At 33.5% G+C, this 26,554-nt stretch overlaps 1 protein-coding gene and 1 non-coding gene across 2 annotated transcripts; both read left to right on the top strand.

The window, feature by feature from the left end:
- Positions 1-4,695: 4,695 nt before the first annotated feature.
- Positions 4,696-8,345, top strand: LOC104225605 (methylsterol monooxygenase 1-1-like). The gene is made up of 5 exons (XM_009777448.2): positions 4,696-5,236; positions 6,774-7,099; positions 7,250-7,397; positions 7,719-7,751; positions 8,044-8,345. The coding sequence occupies exons 1-5, from the start codon at positions 4,907-4,909 to the stop codon at positions 8,110-8,112; spliced, it is 906 nt and encodes a 301-aa protein (XP_009775750.1). The 5' UTR covers positions 4,696-4,906; the 3' UTR covers positions 8,113-8,345.
- Positions 8,346-9,496: 1,151 nt separating this feature from the next.
- On the top strand, positions 9,497-9,569 carry TRNAK-CUU (transfer RNA lysine (anticodon CUU)). The gene has a single exon. It is a non-coding gene; the product is annotated as a tRNA-Lys (tRNA).
- The last annotated feature ends 16,985 nt before the right edge of the window (positions 9,570-26,554 follow it).

Below are 26,554 nucleotides of genomic sequence, written 5' to 3' on the forward strand. Positions count from 1 at the left end.
ATTATACTGGAGTATTTTTTTAGATTTTGAACAGTATTTTCATTTAAATTAAAAAATGACTAAATTTCGATTACTTTTGAAACTGTGACTATTTTTAAATGACCACCTATAAATTTGGCTATTTTTGAATTTCTTCGTGAGCCGGCACTACAGTCAAACTCAGAAACATGTGATACAGATATACACATAAAGCACATGAAATATCATAGCATGTAGAAATAGATAAACGCAAATATAATAAACTTACCTAAACCTAAAACATCACGACGTAAAGTTGGGTATAAGAACCTATGTTTTGTAATGTAGAAACAATTGTTTAACGAAGAAGAATAAAATAAAGAGAAGAATAACAAAAAGGAAAGTGTTTTGCTCACAAATACTCGAAACGACCTCATGCTTTTTTCCGGCAAAATTGAAGACAAACAGTAAAGATTTTTAAAATTAAATTAGCTACCCAATGAGTCACAGTTCAAATAGTAAAAGCAAAGGAATCCAAGTACAGTAAGAAAAAAAGATCATAATATTATTAGAATTGGATTGAATTGTTTATTTCACTATAAGCAATCTCTGAAATTATATATATGTATATTATAAAAACATGAATACAATATCGGTTTACAAAAATAACCTTATAACATTAAGCATAATAACTCACAATAAAAGGACATAACTGAAATTCTAGATATTAGCCTTGTAATCCTATTAGTTTTAGGATATAATTCTACATGTTAGGAAATCCTATTAGTAATATTACTTCCACGTTAAAAATTTCTATTACTAATTTAATTTGAAAATGTATTGTAATATCCTATTACTAATTTAATTTGAAAAAGTATTATATTGTCCAAATTTATTTAGAAAAAGGAGAGTCTATTTTATTATAAAAGCACAAATACAATATTGATAGAGAAAAATAGTCCTAAATATTAAATAGAAAAACTCATAATTAAATGATATAATAAAATAACCTTTTTTTTGGACTGCAAGACCTTTTATGTTATTTTTTTAATATTTAAGATTTTAAATTAATAAAATTTTGTCTATTAAATTCTTATTTAAAGTATGTAAATATTAAATTAATTTTCTAAGAATCCTCCACATTAACAGTACACTACCACTCCATAACATCCAATACCAAAAAAAATAAAAGTGCTATTAAATAAAATGCATAAAGCGTTGAAATTGAGAAAAAAATATATCTCTGTATTATATTTTTATATTATATTTGAACGTTTTCCTACTCAAATAATATATTTTTAATTGGTTTTTCATGTAATATCAACAACTAAGAAAATATTTAAGAATATAAATGTGTGAGAAAGAGAAAGAAAAATGGTTGGCAATAGTCAATATCACTAATGATTCTGCAAACATAAAGATCTAAAAGTGAAACGTCAGATCTATCCTTTTACTCTTGATAATATTGGATGAGAGACTAAGTGTCAAATGAACAAAATAATTGCCCGGGGTTTATGGAGATATGAATATCAACGAACCGTTTAGTTTCAAAATAGATGAAAGCAGAGACTGTAAAAACTAGCTTGCCAAAATTATACTTATAGCTTCAAATGAAAAAAATTCAACTGACAAGAAATATAAAGTAAGATCAGATCGAGTATTTGGTGACTTCTTGCTTCGTGTCGGAAATGAAGGGGAGCATCTAATAAAAAAGATGATTTCGAAATAATAGTGCATTTATAAGGGAAATATTTCTATCATTATATTAAAACGTAATTTGTGGAAATTGCATGATAGAAATTAAAAAGCTATCTTAGCTAGCATAAATGAATATATTGATCAACTAAATAAAAGGTTAATTGCGAAATTTTATAGCAAAAATAAAATATTTTTCAGTTTTTGACTCAGCAGAAGATGATACCAACGATTATTACCAAAAAAAAATACTTAAATACTTTAATACCAAATGGCCTTCTACCACACAGGTTTGTTGTCAAGTTTATTAATTCTTACATATGTGAGTGTCATCATATATATAATATACTAAGTTAAAATTGATCTTCCATTGCATATATATTGATTTTGGAAAAAAATATGTCTGTCATGCTACTGAAAAACTTAGATCCACCGAATAGCTTATGTAATAGCACGTACATAGAAAAATTATGATACTCGTCAATGTACTTTTAAGTATATTTTTATCCCTGAATTCAACTTTCGTCCTCCGAAATTAAAGAATATCCTTCTAAATTTGTGTGAAAATAATTTTAGGTATGTTTATATTTTGCAATTATAATAAATAAAGCACAAGGACAATCATCCTAAATATTAGACTATATTTATAACAATATATTTTCTTACACGAACAACTATATGTTACACTTTCAAGAGGAATATCAATACCGACAACAAGAGTTCTCGTTACGGCAGAGCAACCAAAGCATTAGAAAGAAATTAACATATACAAAAAAAATATCATTTACAAAAAAGTGTTCGGTAAGACATCATCACATCAAATACTTTTAAACTATAATACATAATTATATAATTAACATGACTAAATTGATCATTTGTGTAAGTTCTAATGATATTCTTTTATTTTTGAATCATGTATTATGCTAATGTAATAATATTATTTTGGCTTTTAGATGATTTAAATGTTTAAACCATTATATGTCATTATTAACGTGCAATACTATATATATATATATTATATTACTCGATGAAATAATAATTTTCTCACAATAAAATAACAAAGATGCTCTTCTTCAAAGTTATGATGTTGATGGAGTAGTATAGGGAAAGGAAGCGAGATTTACATATAGTGTTCATCGACTTAGAGAAGGCATACGATAAAGTGCGGAGAAAGGTGTTGTGGAGATGTTTGAAGTTTAGCGAAGTTCCTATTGCATACATTAGGGCTATTCAAGACATGTACGATGGAGCTAAGATTCCGATAAGGACAATGGGAGGAGACTCCGAACACTTTCCGGTTGTGATGGGGTTGCATCAGGGGTCAACCCTTAGCCCATTTCTGATTGACGAGTCGCGAGGTGGTGTTAACGAGAGGTTAGATGTTTGGAGGCAAGGTTAGAGGTTTGGAGGAAAACCTCGGAGTTTAAATGTTTCAAGTTGAGCAGGACCAAAACAGAATACTTGGAGTGCAAGTTCAGTAGCGCGACTCAGGTTGTGGACAAAGACGTGCGGATTGATTCACAGTCATTCCTAGGAGAGAAAATTTTAAGTACCTTGGATCTGTTATACAAGAGAATGGGGAGATTAACGAGGATGTCATACATCATATTGGGGTGGATGGATGAAATGGAGGCTTGCTTATGGTGTTCTGTGTGATGAGAATGTGCCGTCAAGACTTAAAGATAAGTTCTATAGAGCGGTGATCAAACTGACTGTGCTATATGGGGTAGAGTGTTGGACAGTCAAGAACTCCCATGTACAGAAGATGAAGGTGTCTGAAATGAAGATGTTAAGATGGATGTGCGGGCATACCAGGTTGGATAGAATTAGAAATGAAGTTATCTCGAACAAGGTTGGTGTGGCCCCCATGGAGGATAAGATACGGGAGGCGAGACTTAGATGGTTCAGGCATGTTAAGAGGAGAGCATTGATGCTCCCGTGAAGAGGCGTGAGAGGCCGGCGTTGGAGGACCAATGGAGAGGTAGAGGCAGACCGAAGAAGTATTGGGGTAAGGTGATTAGGCAGGATACAACGTTGCTCCAGCTGACCGAGGACATGATAATAGATAAGATGTGGAAGTTGAGAATGAAGGTAGAGGGTTAGGTAGCTGAGTGTTGTCCTTGTTTATCATAGTAGCTTTGATGCATCTCTTAGTATCCTTCGGGTTCTTCTTTTTATCTCTAGATTGATGTTATTTCTTATTGTTGACTTTTTTCAGTTTTCTGTTTGCATTACTTAGTGTTAGTTTTGTATATTGATTTTGGTTGTTAGATTGGTTTGCATGTTATTGTCTTTTTCTCTTTTTTCTCTCTGAGCTGAGGGTCTGCCCAAAACAGCCTCCCTACCTTTAAAGGCATGAATAAAGTCTGCGTACACTATGTCCTCCCCAAACCCACTTATAAGACTACATTGGGTTTGTTATTGTTGCTGCTCTTCTTCAAAGTTCTTTAAAAAAGTTAAGATTAAAATGAAAAGGTTTATCCAAATTTTGTGTAAAACGAAATACATGTATTATGTTATAGTTGGTATATCTCCATTTTAGTCTAATAAACCAAATATATATATCTATCAATAAAAGTATATATGTGCACAAAATAATCACGCCATTTTGTAATCTCATATTATAATTCTCACATTATAATCCCTATATAACTTATTCACAAATCAAATTTTATATTACTATTACTTAATTTATATAACTTATACTAAAATCTATGAATTATTTTATACGAAGTAAAATATAAGATAAGAAAATATACTCACATTATGCAAATAAAAGTAACTATTCCCAAATAAATATTCTCGTATTAGAATATCTCTACATAACAATTCATGCAATTATTTATCCCCATAAAATCCATATAATTAATATTTACAACATCTAATAATGGACTAATAAAATACAAACAAGAAAAAGTGAAAACAAAGTATGGATACTAAGCAAAAAGGGGTCATGGCCAATCCACGTTTATAGTACACCTAATGATAGTCCAAAGAATTCTCTTCACCACTACTTTCCTATAAATTTTTGAAGTCCTCCACTTTCCTTTCTCCTATAGTACCATCTTCATCATCTCCTCCCTTTTTCCATATAAATCTTGTTACTCCTATCTGCTAACTCTTCTTTTCACCTTCTCCCCCCTCTCTCTCTGTATATATCAAATATATAGAGAGAGAAAACAAAATTTTCAAAAAAAAAAAAAAAAAAAAGAATTAAGCATATGAGCCAATATTGTTGAAATACATTTCCAAAATGTTGCCATTTGAAAGCATTCAAGAGGCAGAGATGTCTCTGGGGAGGAACTTGACATTTGCAGAGACATTATGGTTCAAATACACAGCTGATAAATCAGATTTGTATCTTTATTGTCACAACACCATTTTCTTGATCATTTTTTACACATTGGTCCCTTTACCTATGGTGATTATTGAGCTACTAAGGTCCAAGAAGTTGGAAATTTACAAGATTCAACCCAAGATCAGATTTTCTTTATCTGAAATGATGGAATGCTACAGAAAAGTCCTTACCACTTTTGTATTTGCTGTCAGTCCACTACAGTTCTTCTCTTACCCTATTATTCAGGTGTGTGTTCGCGCACCTTATATAATTTCTTTTTCTGTACATTGACTGTGTAAATTTTCGTACATTATCGGTAACAATAAAATAACTTGTTATATATTAAGTTAAAATATCATGTTGGTGTGAAAAAAAAAATTAGACTATCGATATATATCAGTTAAATTGTTTGCATGTGAGATCACCATTATGTGATGTTGCATGAATAAATACTTTTGTTTCGTACAATTTCTGAGTATTTTAAAGTTGTTAAGGCAAAAGGTGAGGAGGAGGGGGCTCATATGTATTAAGAATTAAGAATTAAGATTAAGTTTAGTTAAGGAAATTAACACGCAAATTAATTTATGTTTCTGTATGTAAATTCTGTTGAATTATAGGATGCCTCTCTCAATTTTCCCTCTCCTAATCATCGTAAAAGTTTTTTTTTTTTTTAATTAAAAAAGTTGGATTCTCCTTTTTGATGCAAATGATGTGAAATTCTTACATTTTATTACATGTGGAAAACTGCCAATATTACCTTGCATGTATGGGTTAGGTCTAAATTTACCCATAGAAAATTCTGAAGCATTTCCTTAATCTCATTTATACATGTATATATTTTGAAAGTATTAATTTGAAGCACTAGCTTGGAGATATATAATATCCAGATTAAGGTATCAAAAATAGCTTACAGACAATGACGTGTACTTCGTTGAATTGACGAGTTTTCACTAATTTATACTGAAAGTTTCGATTTCTTGATTACAGTTTAAGTCAAGGGATTAACAAACGTTTAATCAACTCTAAAACGATTGTGTTGAGATTTTGACATTTGTTTTCTCCTCCATCTTCTTACCTGTGGATTTATAATATTCTCGTACTTTCTTATACTTAGACATTTGTTTGCTTTTGCTTTGCATCTTTCTTCTGAATTAATGTTATTTCTATTTTTTCTATGATTTATGTGATGATACTAATATTGTCTTCCTTTTTTCATTTTATTTTCTTGAGCCGAGGGTCTTTCGGATGCAACCTCTCTACTCCTTCGGGGTAGGGGTAAGGTCTGCATACACACTATCCTCCCCAGACCCCAATAGTGGAATTTTACTTGGTTGTTGATGTTGTTTCTTATACTTAATTAGACTTATATTATTACCAGTTATTTCTTTTGCTTCAGTTGTCTTGTTATCCTGCTGTTTTGGTACTGTTTCCATCCCTTGATTTATATATTACTGTTTTCTTTTCAACAAATGTTGTTGTCATGATTCTCCTGAGCCGAAGGTCTTTCGGAAATAGTATTTCTACCTTCACAAGGTAAGGATAAGATTGCGTATACACTGCTCTCCCCAAACTTTACTTGTGAAATTACGCTGAATTTTTTACTGTTGTTTTTTCCTCCCTCTCCCACTTCCCTTTTTTCTTTTTTTTGTAAACCAGACATCTTGGTAAATTAAATAAGCTTAAATGCAGCCCAAAATTTGATGTTCTTGGAAGAAAAGGCCAAGAAAGATAGAATATTTTTCTCATTATTGATTTTTGTAGTCTTACTTGAGTTTTTGTGCAGTGGGTTGGAATAAGGACAAGTTTGCCCCTGCCATCTGCATCAGAAGTGTTGTGGCAAGTACTGGTTTATTTCTTAGTTGAAGACTATGCAAACTATTGGCTTCACAGAATGCTCCATCACTATAAATGGGGTTATGACAAAATACACAGAATACATCATGAATATGTGGCCCCAATTGGTTTTGCAGCACCTTATGCTCATTGGGCTGAGATTATTATCTTGGGCTTGGCTTCTTTCCTTGGCCCACTTATGGTCCCTTGTCACATGTTTACCTTTTGGCTTTGGTTTGTCTTGAGGCAAATTGAAGCCATTGAAACTCATAGCGGGTACATATGATAATTTTATTAATTTCCATTTCAAAAAGCATTAGTTTAGCGGCCAAGAGATCACAATTCAAATCTTAACGTCACGAGCAGTTGAGCCTTTTTTTTAGTACTTCCTATCAACTTTTTTTTTGTTTTTAATATATTATGCAGCTATGAATTTCCATGGAGTCCTTCAAAATATATACCATTTTATGGGGGAGCAATATATCATGACTATCACCATTTTGTTGGGGAAAGTTGTCACAGCAACTTTGCTTCAGTCTTCACTTACTGTGATTACATCTATGGAACCGACAAGGTGAGTCCACTATTAACTTTATATACACAAATCAAATTTCAGTAGACAAAATGATTTCCTAAAAAACATTTTAAAAAAAGAGTTAAACTATATATTGATAAAAGACCACATGTTGGTAAGCTGTTTAACAAAATTGACATGTAAAACAATTTCCTTTTCTTTTTTCCTTCTGTAGCTTATCTCAAAAAACAAAAGAAAAAAATATTGAGGTTTTTGTTTTTGGACTGCGTGGTATGGTTTAGAATTTATATATTATTTATTATAGACTTTACTTTGATTTTAATTAATGTTTTACCCTCTCCTACAACTTCCATTTTCCAGGGGTACCGGTACCAGAAGGAAGTCTTCGAAAAGGTATCAACAAAAAAATAGCTGGCTGTTATTTAGGAATTAACTAATGTGTCCTAAATATTAATTTTTCGGGATACAAATATCCTAAATTGTTCTGAAATTAAAATTTTTAATTCAACTTTCAAGACAAAATAAGTATACCGTTAATCCCTGAATATCGGCCCTAAGAATGGTTGTTTGTGTCCTCCCCCCTCATTAGCTTTTATTTTTCTTCCTATTTTCGTAAGGTAGAAATTAAATAGTAGAAGAAAGCATGTTTTGTACTCTAACTTGTGTTTTTTTGTGAATATGACAGAGAAGAGAGAAATTGAGAAGCATGGAAGACAATGTTAATGGATCTACAACTCCCTTCAAATCTGAATAAATGATGAAATAACTTTTTGAAACTCTGCCCTTTTCATGTGTAATCCATTTCTCTCTCTCTTTTGAAGACAAGTTTGTTTTAGTAATATGTTGGATTAAGTGTGATTGTGCTCCTCTATCGGGCACTGGTTATAAGTGCTTGAATAGTATGTGTTTTTCATGTAAGCTTAATTAAGTAACAGTTGTAGTTCTATGGCTAGTTCTATATGAGTATATGACTATCTTTTGCAACGATATTAAGCTATACTACCAGGGGCGTATGCAAGAATTTTTGTAAGTGGTGTCGAAATTTATAGAAGAACTGGAATGCTACTTTGATTATCATACTTTTATGACAAGAAATAACCTTAGTTTATTGGTTTTGTTGAGTCTTAAGTTAAAAAAGATTTTGAATTCAATTCTACTTAATCATAATTTTTAACTACAAAGGCTCTCTCAAATATTTACAAAAGAAAAATGTGCTAGTTGAGATTTGAATCTTTGACCTCTTAGAACAAAATCAAGCACAAAACCAACACACCAAGGCATAATTTATGTCAAGTGGTGTCATTTTTTCTTACTTATCCGTTTCCGTACAGTATTAATATATATAATTAGTAAAATTTTCCGACAAAGTGGTATCGTATGACACCGCTTGAGGAAGCGTTCATCCGCCCCTGTATACTACTTTACATTTTCCTTTTGATTTTATACAATGCAAGTATACTTAACGTTGCACTAATTGACTATAATTTATTCAAATCTTGAACCATTTTTACATTTCACTAGTAAAATGCCCTACACTAGTACTATGCTGGTTAATCAAGAGAACAGACGTGAAAGATTGAAATATACACCATTTGTTTTTGTTTTTGTTTTTTAAATGAAAAAAGAAATAAGAGAAAAACCTCTCTATCTCTTAAAGGTTGAAATTTAAAGACTGAAATGCCAAATATACTTCAAGACGATTCTTCAAAATAGCACGGTCTAGCTAGTTTTCGGACTGATCACTCAAAAATAGACAGCGTTTGCCAAGTCATTGAAAAATAGCCACTACTTTGCTGCAACAGAGACCGGTCAACATAATATACTGGAGTTCGGTGCACCTGTGTATGAACTTCCAGCATATTATGTTGGACCGGTATACTTTGCTGGCTCCAATATAATATACTGGAGACTGGAGCACCGATGCTTCAAACTCCAGTATATTATGCTGGAGTATTTTTCGGATTTTGAACAGTGTTTTCGTTCAGATTTATCTTTACATAAAAAATGGCTAAATTTCGATTACTTTTGGAACTGTGACTATTTTTGAATGACCACTTGTGAAGCTGGCTATTTTTAAATTTCTCCCTCGATTTATCAATCTATTTTGATAATTTTGGGAGAATTACAGCAAACAATGAGCCCGTCTAGCTCAGTTGGTAGAGCGCAAGGCTCTTAACCTTGTGGTCGTGGGTTCGAGCCCCACGGTGGGCGTTTGATGTTTTTGTTATGTATCCTGCTCTCGCTAATTACATACCTTTCGACAAGTTGATCAACTAGCAGATCTGTTTTCACTTTATACAGCCAGAGGATAGAGTTTTTTTTCTTTTTGGTTAAAATGTCAAGCGATGTGATTGAAGGAAAAAAGAATTAGTTTTTAAAGACACCAATTAGTTATTAAATAAGCCTCCGCAACTTTAATTTGGGCAAAAATTTATCCGTATCGGTTGTTTATGTCTATCTATAAGGCTTTCTTTCTCCCTTCCATCCACTCTAGCTACCACAAGGACTGTGCCATGCTTTTTCCCTTTGGTATTTTAAATACAGTAGTTTAGTTTGTTAGCTATCTAAACGCTCATTTTATTGGCGATGATTTAATTTCTCACCTTGTTATCCTCTTCTCTATTTCTCGATTTCCTCCCTTATGTATAATAAAAGAAGAAAAAGTTATATATTTCATATGTTGTAGCAGGTTACTTATCTCCATTTTCATGTTATTAATCTTCCTTATTATGGACAATATGTATCTATAATCAAAATAATTTGATAATGTAATTTTTTGTTTTATTGACATGTAACAGGTAAATTTGGATCTAAATTGCATGAAAATTATTATTTGGATAAAGAATAAAGGGTACAAGGAATTACAAGCATATTGTGCGGACAATCCTACATGGCTTGGATAAACTTTATGGAGTAGCGTTATCTCCATAAATGAAATCACTATTGAAACTTTCATAACGAGCATTAATGTTTTTGATAAGGCTCTTGAAGGATTTAACTGCTTTTTGGGGAGACTTGAAGACTTAAGTTCCTCTCGAATGTATTAAAATCTCCCATCACTATTATTGTCCAATAACGGTTTTAAATCTACGACATGAGTGGGTCTTCATAAACTCCATGAACATTGAAAGTTATACTTTCAGCCCAATAACCCAAATTTTGAGTGTAATTTGCATCTATATCCACTTTTCACGTTTTAATTTGTGCCCGCTTTGCAAAAAAAATTGCAAGCGTACCCACTTTTTGGCGTAACTTTAGCATACGGGGCTGAAGTAGCAAAGGCAATCACGCAATACTTCAGCATTCTAGTAGACGGGACTGAAGTATTGTTTTTTTAACTGACGAATTTCAGCTCTAGAGCTGAAGTTTTTGTTCTGTAACTGGCAAACTTCAGCTCTAGAACTGAAGTTTTGCTGAAGTTTTTGTTTTGTAACTGGCGAACTTCAGCTCTAGAGCTGAAGTTTTTGTTTGTAACTAATGAACTTCAGCTCTAGAGCTGAAGTTTTTGTTTTCTAACTGGCTTATGGTTTTCATGCTTCCTAGAGGCTTAAACTAAACCATCTATCAAAACAGATGATGTTAAAAGATGGCACAAACAAAGGGGTTTTCGTTGTGATTCAAACCAGTTAGTCTCAGTATAAACAAATAAAAAATCTGTGCATTTTTTCTACAACGAAAAGTTTTCAACGCACTTATACAGATTTATGATAAGTTGATTTATTTATTCAAACCTGTTGGTCTCAGTTAGCTGCTTCTTCTATAGTTTTAGTTAGCTGACGCTTCAACGCATCTACTGCCACCATTCAATCAAGGACCTTTAGTCACGGACTTCAGAAAGAGGTTGAGGGCAGATATAACTTTGAGGAGGAGAAGGAGAAGGAGAAAGGTGACGAAATTGTTTAAAAAGTGGGTACAAGTTAAAAGTTTTTTAAAAAATGGGTATATGTTAAATGGGGCCGACAAAATAGGGCGCCCCGTGCAATTTTTACAAATTTTGATGATGGTTTCTCTATATATTTATCTATATTTATATACTATATTAAAAGTACGAAGACCCTTAGCGAAATGTCGTTCGCCTTTTTTACCCTTTAAAAATAAAGTTCACACTAGATAAAATAGTCATTTAATTATTTTCCTAATATTTCGAACCTAGAAATTCCTTGAAATTTGGTTATTAAATTTTTTCTTATTTAAATTAGATATTTATTACTTTAAATCGATTAAAATTTTTTCCTTAAATAAATATTTAAAAAGTCAGTCGTTTGGAGACAAAAGTTATAGACATTCCTTTGAAGTAGTTTTGGCAATCAAGTGATATCCTAATGACTCCAATTGTCTCACGATGAACAAAATAATTTTTTAACATTAATGGATAATTTCTTTTTTCTTGAAGTATAATTTTACTTCACTTAGTATTTGCAATACACTACATTAATTTATTTTAATTATGTGATAAATAATGTGAAACTAAAATAAAAAACTACTAAATTTATAGGAAAATAATGTTTCATTTTTCTTTTAGTTTTTTTTTTCTTCAATCAATTTAGACTATTATAAAAGCATAAAAATTTAATGTAAAATTGATCGACCTTTTCATCATTAAAAATAAATTTAAGATTGGAAAAAATCATCATTTCATTAGCACTTTCAGAGTATTTAGAACGTTAAAATTAACTAAAATTCTGACTATTAAATCTTTTCTAGTTGAACTATATAGGAACTTATAATATTTAGGAATATTAACATAGTAAGATTACTTTTATAAATACACTAAGTTAATTTTCTGGAGAATTCATAATTTTAGGAATTATTATTTCACCCGAAACAACAATAATCCATGTGACATTAGAAGTCTTCCACTTTAAAATACCGAGAGACGAAAACTTAAAGTAAAAGTATTTGGCTATTGAAAAAAAAGTCAATGTACTTCTAATGTTGAATCAGATCAACTAGGACATAAATAAAGCATTGGTTCGAACACTTTTAGATTGCTAAAATTATAAAAATCTAAGGTTGATAATGTTGAAATAGTTAGCTATTTTAAGGTATTCATTTTAAGAATGTTAATAAATTATTTTCAAAAGTGTTGTCATAGAGTTTGAGAGCTTCTCATGGGGTAGATAAATCTATCTAGCGGATAGATATTGCATGTAATCACAAATAAGTATCAAATTGGAAATATGTGGCTAACTGATATTAGCCATTATTATTGAGCTAAAGAGAAGAACAATATTTATTAGCATGTATAGTCTCTTTATCATGATAATAGTTAAATATACCTAGAAAAGATGATGTGGGAACCTAAATCTATCCCTAATGAAAGTCTAAATAAAAAGGTATTTGTAGAGCAGAGACATTCTTTTATTGAGTTGGATAAATGTGATTAACGTTCTAGATTTTTCTTAGGAATTTGGTTTTTTAAATTTTTTTATCATTCAGAACTTTTGTGAATAACATCAATGCAATTTTTCTAAAATTTGAATTTATTAATATGAAATACACGCACAACGCGCGTACTCTAAGACTAGTATATATAAACACATATGTTGTTCTCGTGGTCCCATAGTACCAAGCAGTTGCATTAAATGCTAGTTTTCCATGGGATCAATACTTGAAAACTCTCGCATTATAAATAAATAAGGCTCGTACTGTTCAAGAAAATCTCCTATGAACATCTATTTTTGATGAAATTTTTAGGTCGCATATATTGATATTTCACGAAATAATTCGAAAGGTTTATTTTTGTGCATTGAAAATTCCAACGAACTTAAACCTCTGTTTGTTGCGGGAATAGACTCCAATTACTAATTAAAGCCAAAATAGCATGGAGTAGCCATTTTTTCGAATGGCTATTCAAAATTAGCCATCACTGCTGATGTCATTGATTTCTAGCCATTTTAACTTAAAATATATAGATAATTGACATTTTTGCCCTTCTTCTTTTAAACGTCCTTTTTAGTTAGTTTTTTTTACATTGCTTTTTCACTTTCTTCCTAGTTTTTCTCTTGAGAACACTGTACGAATTTTTGCGACTTCTGTAGGTCAAATTTTGGTTTGCATTTTGTACTGTACGGACTTTTGCGACATTTATAGATCAAATTTTCGTCTAGTTTCATATGGGTAAATGTGGTTTTTACAGTACTGTTGATGAATTTCATTCTAATTGTTGCTTTATTTATTTTAATTTCGTTAATGTGAGCGTTTAAATTTTCGTGGCATTTAACATCGACGATTTTTTTTATTTTTTTTCCTGTTCAGTTGTTAGACTTATTTCTAATAATTGTGTCACTCTGTTCTTAGTTTTATGCTGTAATCATTGCGTAACTTGTTTTCATAAGTTGTTCAACTGTTTTGTAGTCGCTGATATTAGGGTGAATTTTAAGTAGTTTGTTACTTCTACTGCACTATAGATTGCTGGATTTCTTCTCAGAACTTGAAATCCAGAATAATGTGCTAGACTTCATACTTCAAAATTTGATTCTAGTATATTACCCTAGAAGTCATTGTATACTATGTTGTTTTTTAATTAGTTTGTTGGTTTCTACTTTAGTATAGTTTGCTGGGAATTATTGTCATGTAATTCAAAATTTGGTTTCAGCATATTATATTGGAAGTCTGATCTCCAACGGCTTAGCGTCCAGTATTTTATACTGGATAAGTATATTATATTGAAGTTCTTTTTATTTTTGATAACTTATTTCAAATAATAATTTGCATATGTCTTTTTTATATGTTGTATTTGTTAGCGGAAACGTAAAAGAAAGAACACAAGATTTAACGTGGTTCGGATCAAAATAATCTTACATCCATCATAGAACAGTTGCCTTTTTAATATTAAAAAGGAAGGGGAGAGTTCCCAATTACACTTAAGAGAATTTCTCTCTTAACTCTCTACTCACTACAATGTGTTGTATTATTTTTGGGATGGTTTCTACAAATGAAGGAGTGCATCTATTTATAGAGGTAAAGACCTCCTCTTGATGTCATTGGTGACATCAAACTACCTCCTCTTGATGTCATGGGTGACATCAAAGGAGGAAGCTTCCTCCTAGCATCCACACCAACTCTTTCCACCAACTCTTCCAATTGGCATGCCATTGTTGACTAAACATAAACCAACACCTTCAATCTCCACCTTGGTTTGCGTTTCGAGCGTGCGTGTGAACAACTATGGCCAAAACTTCTAAGCTTACTGGGCAACCCCGTTGTAAGAAACAAGAAGAATCAAATCATTGTTGAACATACCACCTCCACCTAACAACTGTTCTCTTCGGAGTTGCATCAGTTGATGCACACCCCCGCCAAGTCCTTGCAGTGTGCAAACTTAGCGAGTGGGACTATCTTGGTCAACATATCTGCAGCATTATCGTCTGTGATAACCTTCACGACCTTGATAGTTCCCTCTTCAACAACATCTCGAATAAAATGAAATCTGACATCAATGTGTTTAGTGCGCTCATGAAATCTCTGATTTTTCATTAGATGAATAGCACTCTGACTATCACATCTAAGAGTTGATTCCAGCTGAACCAAACTCAATTCCGCTACTAAACCTTTCAACCAGATAGCTTCCTTCTGCCATATATTCTGCTTCTGTCGTAGACAAAGCGACAATCGACTGCAGAGTCGACTTCCAACTAACGGCACTGCCAACGAGGGTAAAGATGTATCCAGTTGTGGACCTTCTTCTGTCAAGATCTCCTGCATAGTCAGAATCTACATAACCGAGAATTGAAATACCTCCACCACTTTTTCGAAAGGTCAGACCAACACCAGAAGCTCCTTTGAGATATCTCAATATCCACTTGACAGCTTCCCAATGCCTCTTTCCTGGGCTGGACATGTATCTACTTACCACACTTACAGATTGAGCAATATCTGGACGTGTGCATACCATAGCATACATAATGCTACCAACTGCACTGGCATAAGGAATCTTTGACATATGCTCCACCTCATCCTCGGACTGAGGCATTTGTAACTCTGAAAGTTTAAAATGAGGAGCTAATGGTGTACTTACAGGCTTGCACGTATGCATATTGAATCTCTTGAGAACCCTTTCAATATACCTCTTCTGAGAAAGATGTACAACACCGTCTTCTCTTGAAATCTCCATACCAAGGATTTTCTTTGCAGCTCCTAAATCCTTCATGTCAAATTCCTTACTCAACAGTTTCTTCAAAGCATTTATCTCTGTAATGTTGTTAGCAGCAATAAGCATATCATCAACATACAACAGTAAATAAATCATTGAGTTACCAGACATCTTCTTGTGATACACACAGCTATCAAATGCACTCCTTGAGAATTCATGTGTAGTCATGAATGCATCAAACCTCTTGTACCACTGTCTAGGGGATTGCTTCAAACCATACAAAGACTTCTTTAGTTGGCATACGTGATCTTCTTTTCCCTCAGCTAGGAAACCTTCAGGCTGATCCATATAGATTGTCTCTTCTAGATCACCGTGTAAGAAAGCAGTTTTGACATCAAGCTGTTGAAGCTCCAAGTCAAATTGGGCAACCAATGCTAGTAGCACGCGAATTGAGCTATGCTTCACGACTGGAGAGAAAATCTCATTGTAGTCAATTCCCTCCTTCTGACTGAATCCTTTTGCAACCAATCTCGCCTTGAACCTAGCATCTTCCACTTCAGGAATTCCCTCTTTCTTTCGGTAGACCCACTTGCATCCAACTGTCCTCTTCCCCTTTTGTCTTTTCACTAAGACCCATGTCTGATTCTTGTGAAGAGACTCCATCTCTTCAGTCATGGCTAACCGCCATTGTACAGCATCCTTGCAAGAAGTTGCTTTAATAATCTATTTTTGTGCAGCTACGAACGCATATACAATCATTTGCTTGATTTATAAGGCGTTCCGGTTCTCGTGTTTGCCTCTTCTCCCTCCCCTTTGCAATTGTGTATGGTTCATTGACAGCAAGTTCTTCAAGGTCTACATCTTCTGACTCATCTTTAACCTGAGTCTCTTGATCCTTTTCCTTGGCAAGCTCCACCGGAAGCTCCACCTGCTCGTCGTTCTTGTTTCCTGAAAACTCCACGGAAACTTTACGGGGATCAAGTATAGAGGATTCATCAAAGGTGACATCTCTACTAACTATAAATTTGAGTAAAGACAAACACCAAAGTTTGTACCCTTTTACTCCATCCACATACCCTACGAATATGGCCTTCTTAGCCCTTGGTTCAAGCTTTCCTTCATTAACGTGATAATAAGCTGGACACCCAAATACTCGTAAGTATGAATAGTTAGAGGGTTCACCTGACCATACCTCATTCGGAGTCTTAAAGTCAATTGCCGATGCTGGAGATCGATTGACAATATGAGCAGCAGTGTGAACTGCTTCAGCCCAAAATACTTTGGACATTTTGGCTTGTAGGAGCATACAACGAGCCTTTTCAAGAAGAGTTCTGTTCATTCTCTCGGCAACTCCATTCTGCTGTGGGGTATGCCTGACAGTCCTATGTCTTGAGATCCCATGAACCTTGCAGAATTCATTAAACTCTTCATTGCAAAACTCCAAGCCATTGTCTGTGCAAAGATACTTGATTTTCCGCTCCATTTGATTTTCAACCAAAATCTTAGACTCTTTAAATGCTTCAAAAGCATCACTTTTTGCCTTCAAAAAATGCACCCAAACCTTTCGTGAGAAATTATCAATAAAAGTGAGAAGATACCTCCTTTTGCCCTTCGATGGAAGTTTAGAGGGACCCCATAAATCTGAATGGATGTAGTCTAGCACTCCTCTTGTCTTGTGTTTGCCAGTGTTGAAGCTGACCTTCTTTTGCTTCCCTAGAACGCAGTGCTCACAGAAGTCAAGTGTGCTGATCTTCTCACCTTCCAAAAGGTTACGATTGCTCAACATCTCCAGTCCACGTGCGCTCATATGACCCAGTCTCATGTGCCATAGTCTTGCATTGTCATCATTAGATAACTGCACTGTAGATGCATTTTCAGAGCCAACAATGGTGCTTCCGGCCAATGTGTAAAGGCCATTCTCCAGCTTGCCTTTCAGCATGACTAAAGAACCTTTAGTCACCTTTATAGTTCCTGCTTCGCTCATGTACCTGTAGCCTTGTTCATCCAGAGTACTCAGGGAGATCAAATTCTTCTTCAGATCAGGAACATGACGGACTTGTGTAATAGTCCTCACGACTCCATCATGGCAGCGAACCCGAACTGAGCCAATGCCAACTATTGCACAAGTTGCATTATTGCCCATTACTACGGTTCCTCCACTTTTCTCATAGCTGCTAAACCAGTCTTTTCGGAACGTCATATGCAGAGTGCAAGCAGAGTCTAACACCCATTTGTTTCCATAACTACTATTATTATTACACGATGTTGTTAGTACATAATCATTATCAAAATCATGTACCTGTTCAACTGTGGATGCACTCGCCTTTTCCTTGGACTTTGACATTGGGCAGTCTCGTTCAAAGTGCCCCTTCTTGCCACAACCCCAACACTCTGTATTCTTCTTGTTCACACGAGACTTTGATCTGTGCTTTTATTTGCTCTTTCCCTGTTGGCTAGTCCGGCCTCTCACAAAGAGCCCACTTGCCTGGTCATCTCTATCTCCTTCAATGTGCCTCCGCACATCACTAGAGTTAAGTGTCTGCCGCACTTGCTCAAGCTTGATAGGCTCCTTGCTATACATCATTGAATTCTCAATATCACGATATCCTGAAGTCAATGAAAATAGCAAAGCACATGCAAGCGTCTCCTCCTCCTTTTTAATTCCTGCAATCTGTAAGTCCATGACAAGTTTATTGAACGCATCTAAATGATCTTGTAACGAAGTACCTGACCCCATCTTAAATGTGTGAAGACGCCGTTGTAACAACATCCTTGTTGTCACTGATCGGTCTTGGTATAGCCCTTCTAGCTTTTCCCATAACTGTTTGGCCGTCTCTTCGGTACCCGTACTCACTTCACAAAGCACGTTAGGTGCAAGGGATAGTTGGATTGCACTCAATGCATCCCCTTCAATCTTCTCCTTGTCGGGAGTTGATATATCCTTAGGATACTTTCCGTCAATAGCATGGATTGAACCTTCCCTCCGTAGTAACGCCATCATCTGGATCTTCCAGATATTGAAGTTGTTGCGTCCACTGAATCTATCAATTTCAAACTTCATGGAACTCATCTTTGCTTGTTCTTCCTCCTTGGATAGTTAAAGAATCATGTTGCTCTGATACTAATTGTTAGCGGAAACGTAAAAGAAAGAACACAAGATTTAACGTGGTTCGGATCAAAATAATCCTACGTCCACCAGAGAACAGTTGCCTTTTTAATATTAAAAAGGAAGGGGAGAGTTCCCAATTACACTTAAGAGAATTTCTCTCTTAACTCTCTACTCACTACAATGTGTTGTATTATTTTTGGGATGATTTCCACAAATGAAGGAGTGCATCTATTTATAGAGGTAAATACCTCCTCTTGATGTCATTGGTGACATCAAACTACCTCCTCTTGATGTCATGGGTGACATCAAAGGAGAAGCTTCCTCCTAGCATCCACACCAACTCTTTTCACCAACTCTTCCAATTGGCATGCCATTGTTGACTAAACATAAACCAACACCTTCAGTATTTGATTATGTTTTTTCATTCTACTTTAGTATTGTTTACTAGAGTTATATTGTTTCTAATAAATTTGGTTCCAGTTTATTATATTAGAAGTCTGATCTCTAAAGGCTTATTGTCCAGTATTTTATACTGGAGTTCTTTTTATATACTAAATTTTAATCATGTTTATTAATCTAATTTATAATATGCTTGTTTTCATGATTTTGCATAAATGAAATCTTCAAGTAGGATATTGAAGGTGTGTATTTCTAAAACGTTCAAGTTTTCATCTTTAAATTATATGTAATGTTGCTTATATTTTATGTATTTTAATTTTAGGAAGGAGATAGATTATATGAGTTTAACGATTGGTTTTCTGCTGATTGTTACAGGAAAGATGATAGAAATTTTGAGCAAATGATTTCATCCTTTTTGTCTGGAACTCAAATGGATAGGTGTATTTAGGAAATTTTTTGAGTTGGATGAAGTTAGTCATTATGGGAAGTTGACTCATTGTATGTTGCTGTCTCAACTGTTCTATAAGGATAAAAGTAAAATGATTTTTAAAATTTTTGGCCATGAGGTAGTATTTACATATGAAGATTTCCAAACTATTACTGGACATAAGGTTGAGGCAACTGATTATAACCTTACTGATATTAGAGAGAACCGTTTGAGGGAACAGTATTTCCCTGAAGTGAAGAGGGGTTTGAAGGTAGAGAATTTATTACATTTTATGCAAAAACGGTTTCGATTGCATTATGGTACAACTATTGAAGTTTCTGTTGATGTTGATGTTGATGTCTGTGATGAAGATGCGGTGAAGCTTGCTCAGATTTACCTATTGCAAGTCGTTCTGTTCGGTAAATTTGAAGGTCGGAATATGAGTGACCGTCCTATGAAAATCATTGATGACGAAGAGCTTTGTGCCTCTTATCCATGGGGTTATGTCGCGTAACTTTTATAAACAGAGTAGGAGTATTTTTATCAACAAATTATTTTCATGGTAATGTACTGGCTAAATATAGTTGACTTTTGATTGTGTGGCTAAATTTGATTGACCAACCGTAAAAATGGCTAGTTATAAATTTTACGCCTAATTAAAATATAGTATAATTGGATAGACTGTGCTAATATTAATATAATTTATATAGAAAGTTTAACATATAAGATTTTTAACATCTATGTTCGAATCTCACGTTAGATAGAATTTATGAATTTATTTATACAACATTTTGATATAAAATACTTATGGATCATAAATTTTTGATATTATGTTAAAAATTTCACGATAGATCGATTTTGTATAATTATCTATAATTATGTTTTGGTATGAAATATTTTATGAATTATATAAGGATTTTGTTATTCCTATACACTATTTAAAACTTTATTACCCTTAATGTCCATGTTTAGCTAATTACCTGGCACAAACAAGTTTTGTTTACAAAATATATACAATCCACTTTAAAAGGCTCCCAAATCTATTATTTGTGCCTTCAATCAAGATATTTAGTTACACCTTTTTCCTTCTTTTTTTTCTCTTCTTCTTTTCCTTATTTTTCTCCAATCATCCATGCTGATTCGGAACAAATTAAGAAGTAGCAAAATTGAAAAACTAAATATAATTATATCTTCCAGACGCCTCCCACTCCCATAACTTCTCATAATCACATCCTTTTCCACTCCATCCTTCTTTACCGATCACTACTCATTCCCTCTACCTTAAAATGTGAGAGTAATTCAAATATAAAATATCAAAAGATAAAACGAATCTATTAATAGAAAAAAATAATAATAGAAGGGGGCCATCAGGAACCAAAATTGATCCCTAGAAGCTTAAGGCTATTGTACGGTCCACATCATGGTTTGATCTTTTCAAAGACCAGATCACATGGCTCCTATATGTGTGTAATTGAGTAAAAAAGAATAGAATTTTTTTTAGAAAAAATCAAAAATAATCAAAGCAAAAAAGTAAGGAAAGGAGCTCAGAAGAGTATATGGCATCACTATAATCAGAGTGGTGTATGACTTTCTCTAAATAAATGTGGAATCAGAAATAGAAGATATTCAAGAAGAATGAAACTAACATTGAACTTGGGTTTTCCAAGAATATTCTTGGTTCTGTTGGGGTTTTTAATAAATTTTTCACACATTATTTCTATCCAGTTGTATACAACTACAATGTCATACCACTTAAATACAAATTTTATACAATATATCTTTTGTATATTTTGCATCTGATTTATACATAGTAAAAATAAATTTTATATAACTAATTATATATTATACAATTTATCTACAACTTATCTATAACTTTCACACATTATTTCTACCCAGTTAAATACAACTACAATAACATACAACTTAAATATAAATTTTATACAATATGTCTTTTGTATATTTTGTATCGGATTTATACATAGTAAAAACAAATTTCATACAACTAATTATATATTATACAACTTATCTACAACTTTCATACATTATTTCTACTCAGTTATATACAACTACAATATCATACAACTTAAATATAATTTTTATACTATGTTGTTCAACTCTCATACAAAAGTTAAATAAAAAAAAATATAATATATAATTAAAACAGAATACAATTTTTCTATAATTGTTCTACAATTTCGTAAATATAATGTATATCATGTCTTCTTCTTCTTCTTCTTCTTCTTCTTCTTCTTCTTCTTCTTCGAGTTTCAATCTGAAATTTAGCCACTCCAAACCATATTCCCACTTGTTTCCGACAATACCCAATCCAAACAAATAATGATTTTTCAAAACCCAAATTTGAATTCAAAGTTTCAAAGCTTTTTAATAGCTGTCAATGGTGGAATTCCTTCTCTCTTTTCCTTTGCTTTACATTACTAAAATTAGGGATTGAGAGATAGAGAGAGACGTAGAGAGAATTTCTAATTCTTTGCAACAACACCCAATTCAAACAAATAATATTTTTTTGGGTGAATTCTCTAGGAAAACACCCAAATCAAATATAGGAATATCGGCTCCTTTACCTTTTTTAGGGCTGTTCTTTGAAGCTATTTTCTTCTTCATTGAAAATCAAGCTAAGCGCAGACATTAATGGAGGTGATTTTTTGAAGAAGAGAGTAAAAATTTAGAATGTTTATGGAAGAAGAGAAGAAATAAGCGTTAATGGAGGGATTTTGAGTTTTGTGAAGAGAAAATCGTGGGTGAGTGCAAGATACGTGGGGGAAGGGGGGTTGAGATGTGGAGAGAAAAACGTGGGTAGTGGAAGATACGTTAGAGTGATTTTAGGACACTAATTATTATCATTAATTCCCTTAAAATGTACATAAATGGTAATTGGGTATATAATATGTAACTATAATAAAACTAGTAGGGAGGGTAATATAGTTTCATATAGTGTATAGGAATGTAAAAATCTCATTATATTAAGGCCTTTAATGACACCCGAAGAATATTGTCACGATCCTAAATACCCCGATCATGATGGCGCCTATCACAGTACTAGGCAAGCCAAACCAACATTTACCACATCGAATTCCTTTAATAAAATCATTTTCTAAAAACCAATTAAGTTTCAAAGCTTTCATAAGAAAAATTAAAGATCAACAGAAATATGCGAAAAACAATATGAAATACACTAACACAGCCCAACAATCCGGTGTCACTAGTCATGATCCTCTACATACAACCAAAACACTGTCTAGATAGTACAATATGAGTCTGAAATACAAAACACTACGATAGGAAGGAGGAAGTCAGGGCTGCGAACGACGTGCAGCTACCTTGCGATCCCCGGTGAAACTCTGAGAGTGCTGGAAGCTCTCACTCTGATGCTCGGGCACCTGGATCTGCACACAAGGTGCAGGGAATAACGTGAGTACGCCAACTCAGTAAGTAACTAAAGTAAATAATGTCCGAGTGCTGTGAAGAGCAATTTAAAACCATATAAGAGTTTTCGACAAAAATATCAAGTCAAAACCATCAGTGCCGTGATCAGTTATCTCGTAAAATTTCAGTTTCAATTAAAATAATTTGAAATCATTTACTCAACATTTTTCAATAGAGGCTTAGTGTAAAAAGAAGAGTGGAAGCAACAAAAATATCATAAACGGGCCCCTCGGGCAAGGTATCACTCATAAGTATAGCCTCTCGGGCAAGCCTCTCAGTTACTCGTGACTCAGCTCTCATCAAACAGTACTCACACTCAGCACTCCGACTCAATAATATCTCATAATAATAATAATAATCATAATAACCGTTGCGGTGTGCAGCCCGATCCATATTTTATAGTCGACTACGCTCACTGGGAGTGTACAGACTTCGGAGGGGCTCCTACAACCCAAGCGTCATATCGTTGCGGCGCGCAGCCCAATCCAATATATATATCGATGCGGCGTGTAGCCCTTTCCATATAAGTATTGTTGCGGCGTGCAGCTCGATTCATATATATATATATATATATATATAATCCTTACCATTAGGTCCTCAACCTCTCTCAGTCATTAACCTCACAACCACTCGAGCATATCAGTGGAAATCAGGGAGCTCAGCCCAAATATTTTTCATATATTAAGAAGTAGAGTGATGAAACCGGATTTAAATAATAGACAGGTAAAACATGACTGAGGATATGCTTTCAAAACAAATAGAGTGAGGAAAGTAGTAAAAATACCCCTAAGGGTCTAAATAGGTCGACACAAGGCCCTAAACATGGCGTACAACCAAAAATATAGTATCAACCTCTAAAATACGGGATATCATAATATTTCAAATCAAATACGCGGCTTAATAGCCGCTACGAGACGGACCAAGTCACAAATCCCTACTGGTGCACGCCCACACGCTTGTCACCTAGCATGTGCGCCACCTCATTTATCAAAATAATACGAAATACCGGGGTTTCATACCCTCAGGTCCACATTTACAATGGTTACCTACCTCATACCAGATGAAATACTACTCTGCGACGCCCTTTCCTCTCGACTCGGCCTCAACTCGCGTCAAATCTATCCACAATCAGAATTATAACGTCAATATATGCTAAGGAAATGAAGCCCATGCGAAAATAATCAAATTATATAAAAAAAACCCCGAAATTGGTCCAACCGACCCCAGGGCCCATGTCTCAAAATTTGATAAAAGTTACATCAATAAAATCCTTATCCTCCCACGAGTCCATACATACCAAGAACATCAAAATCGGACCACGAACGACCCCTCAAATCCTCATATCAAAGTCTCCAATCCCAAGCCCTAACTCCCCAATTTAAGCTTCAAATCCCACTAATTTCATGTTTAAACAAGTAAGAGTCAACATAGGATCGAGTTTTAGTTTCAATAATCTTACCTCAAAGAAGTTCTCTTGAATTCCCCCTTCAATCTCCCCCAAGAAGTTCCAAAACCGACTCAAAAATGGTGAACTATGGCCAAAAATCGCGAAAATTACCTTTTAAACATTCTGCCCAGCGATTTAAAATTTCTTTATCACGATCGCGAAAAATGCCTCGCGATCGCGAAGCACAATTTTAACCCTAATTTTAACCCTACGCGATCGCATACAAACCCCACCCGACCGGTCGGGTCGTTACAAATATGGCATAAATTATCAAAAAGTACGAGCCTTTGATCAAATGCATAAACACAGTCCAGAAATACAGAAAAAAGATTCTTGAGACTTAATAGTTATTTTGGGAAACTTACAAAAATGTCCCAAATAAGTCCCAACTTACCAACCTCTAGCCATTAACCATAGACTTACCAAAACTAGTCAAACACATATAAAAATTGAAAACCCAAATAAATAAGGTTCTTTCTCTCCAAGAATCACACGCAAAAATCTCCTTCCATATTTTTAAGCGTGATTAGTAACATTAGATGCAAGGCAAAAAGTAAATTTCATGGACGAGGTAACAAATAAGGTGATGTAATGCAAAAAAAAAATATATATACAATATTTCAAAAATCTAAGCAAAAAAGGACCTTTTTCAATGAGTATAGTTGAAATTCATAAAAATATTAAGTTAATATACAAAATTTGAGGAAGATTGGAGGTGATTTGGACTAATTTAGTATCAAAATTCGTAATTAAAATCGAGTTCAAAAAATTCTTCTTCTACACATGTATCACGCATTGTCTCACGTACAGGTATACATGGATATACATGTGATACACAATTGATACAATATGATACATATGTGATACACAAATGATACATAGTATGATACACATTATTTTTTTTTCATGTTCATCTTCTACTTCAAATTTTCAATTCAAAGCACATCAAAACTCCATCAAATCATCCCAAAATTGATATTCAAGCTCCTTAAGATGTACCCAATCTATTATAATAACACCTACTCAAAAGAAAGCAAAAAATTGACCTTTTTTTGGCTACAAATTACTAATTGGCTAATATTAATAATATTTTATGAATTGACCAATTTTTGTAATAAACTATTTATAAATAGACATAGCTGATAGTTTTCCTATTTTCTCCCCACATCCTAAATCAATTAAAGAAAAATTAACCTAGCAAAGAGTTGCATGTACGACTGATTCGGATATATTAGGCTTATCACCTTTTTCATTAAGTTGTATTAAAAGTGCCGTAAAAATTGCACGGCGCCCCCATTTAACCTATACCCATTTTTTCTTTAAAGTTTTAACTTGTACCCACTTTTTAAACAACTTCAGCTCCCTTTCTCCTCCTCCTTCGTCTTCTTCTTCTTCTTCTTCTTCTTCTTCTTCTTCTTCTTCTTCTTCTTCTGTTGTTATTGGTGCTGCTATGAAACTTCAATTCATGGGGATGATTGTCATAAGTATGTTTATCAGATTATTTAAAAGCAAATTATAAATAACTTTCTAAATTAAGTACGTACATGTATGTAAATGTAAGTCCATTTCCTTTAATTCACATTCTATTTTTTTTTGAATTCAGCTTTATACATTATCAATGCATTTTAACCCGTTGTGCTAAATTATTTATCTAATTTTTATGTTACTAATTCTACTTATGATAAACTTATTATCTGTACAAAAAATCAATTACATGATAGCATAAAACATGCTGAAGTTCAGCAAATATAGAACAAAACTTCAGCTAAAACATGCTGAAGTTCAGCAAATAGAGAACAAAACTTCAGCTACTAGAATGCTTAAGTTCAGGAATTGCAAATAAAAATTTCAGCAAATAGAGAACAAAACTTCAGCTACTAGAATGCTTAACTTCAGCAATTACAAACAAAAACTTCAGCAAATAGAGAACAAAACCTCAGCTACTATGCTTAAGTTTAACAATTACAAACAAAAACTTTAGCACACTTGGTTCATCAATTTTTGTTACTTCAGACCCGTCTACTAGAATGATGAAGTTTGCATGATTGTCTTTGTTACTTCAGACCCGTATGCTGAAGTTACGCGAAAAAATGGGTACACTTACAATTTTTTTGCAAAGCAGGCATTAGCTAAAACGTGAATCCAAAAACGGGTATAGATGCAAATGCCCGAACGCCCCATACTCTAGTATCTTTCCAAGGATACATTCATACAGTCATATTTTTTCAATGAACTCTTTTTCTCGCATACTTTATAGGCGAATGTGTAGACATTG

Source organism: Nicotiana sylvestris, chromosome 1 (assembly GCF_000393655.2).
Source record: "Nicotiana sylvestris chromosome 1, ASM39365v2, whole genome shotgun sequence".
Classification (NCBI taxonomy): Eukaryota; Viridiplantae; Streptophyta; class Magnoliopsida; order Solanales; family Solanaceae; genus Nicotiana; species Nicotiana sylvestris.

Coding starts and splice junctions, on each gene's coding strand:
- LOC104225605 (XM_009777448.2), top strand. CDS start 4,907: ATGTTGCCATTTGAAAGCATTCAAGAGGCAGAGATGTCTCTGGGGAGG. Junction 7,398..7,718: donor ACATCTATGGAACCGACAAG/GTGAGTCCACTA, acceptor TCCATTTTCCAG/GGGTACCGGTACCAGAAGGA. Junction 7,752..8,043: donor AGAAGGAAGTCTTCGAAAAG/GTATCAACAAAA, acceptor TGAATATGACAG/AGAAGAGAGAAATTGAGAAG.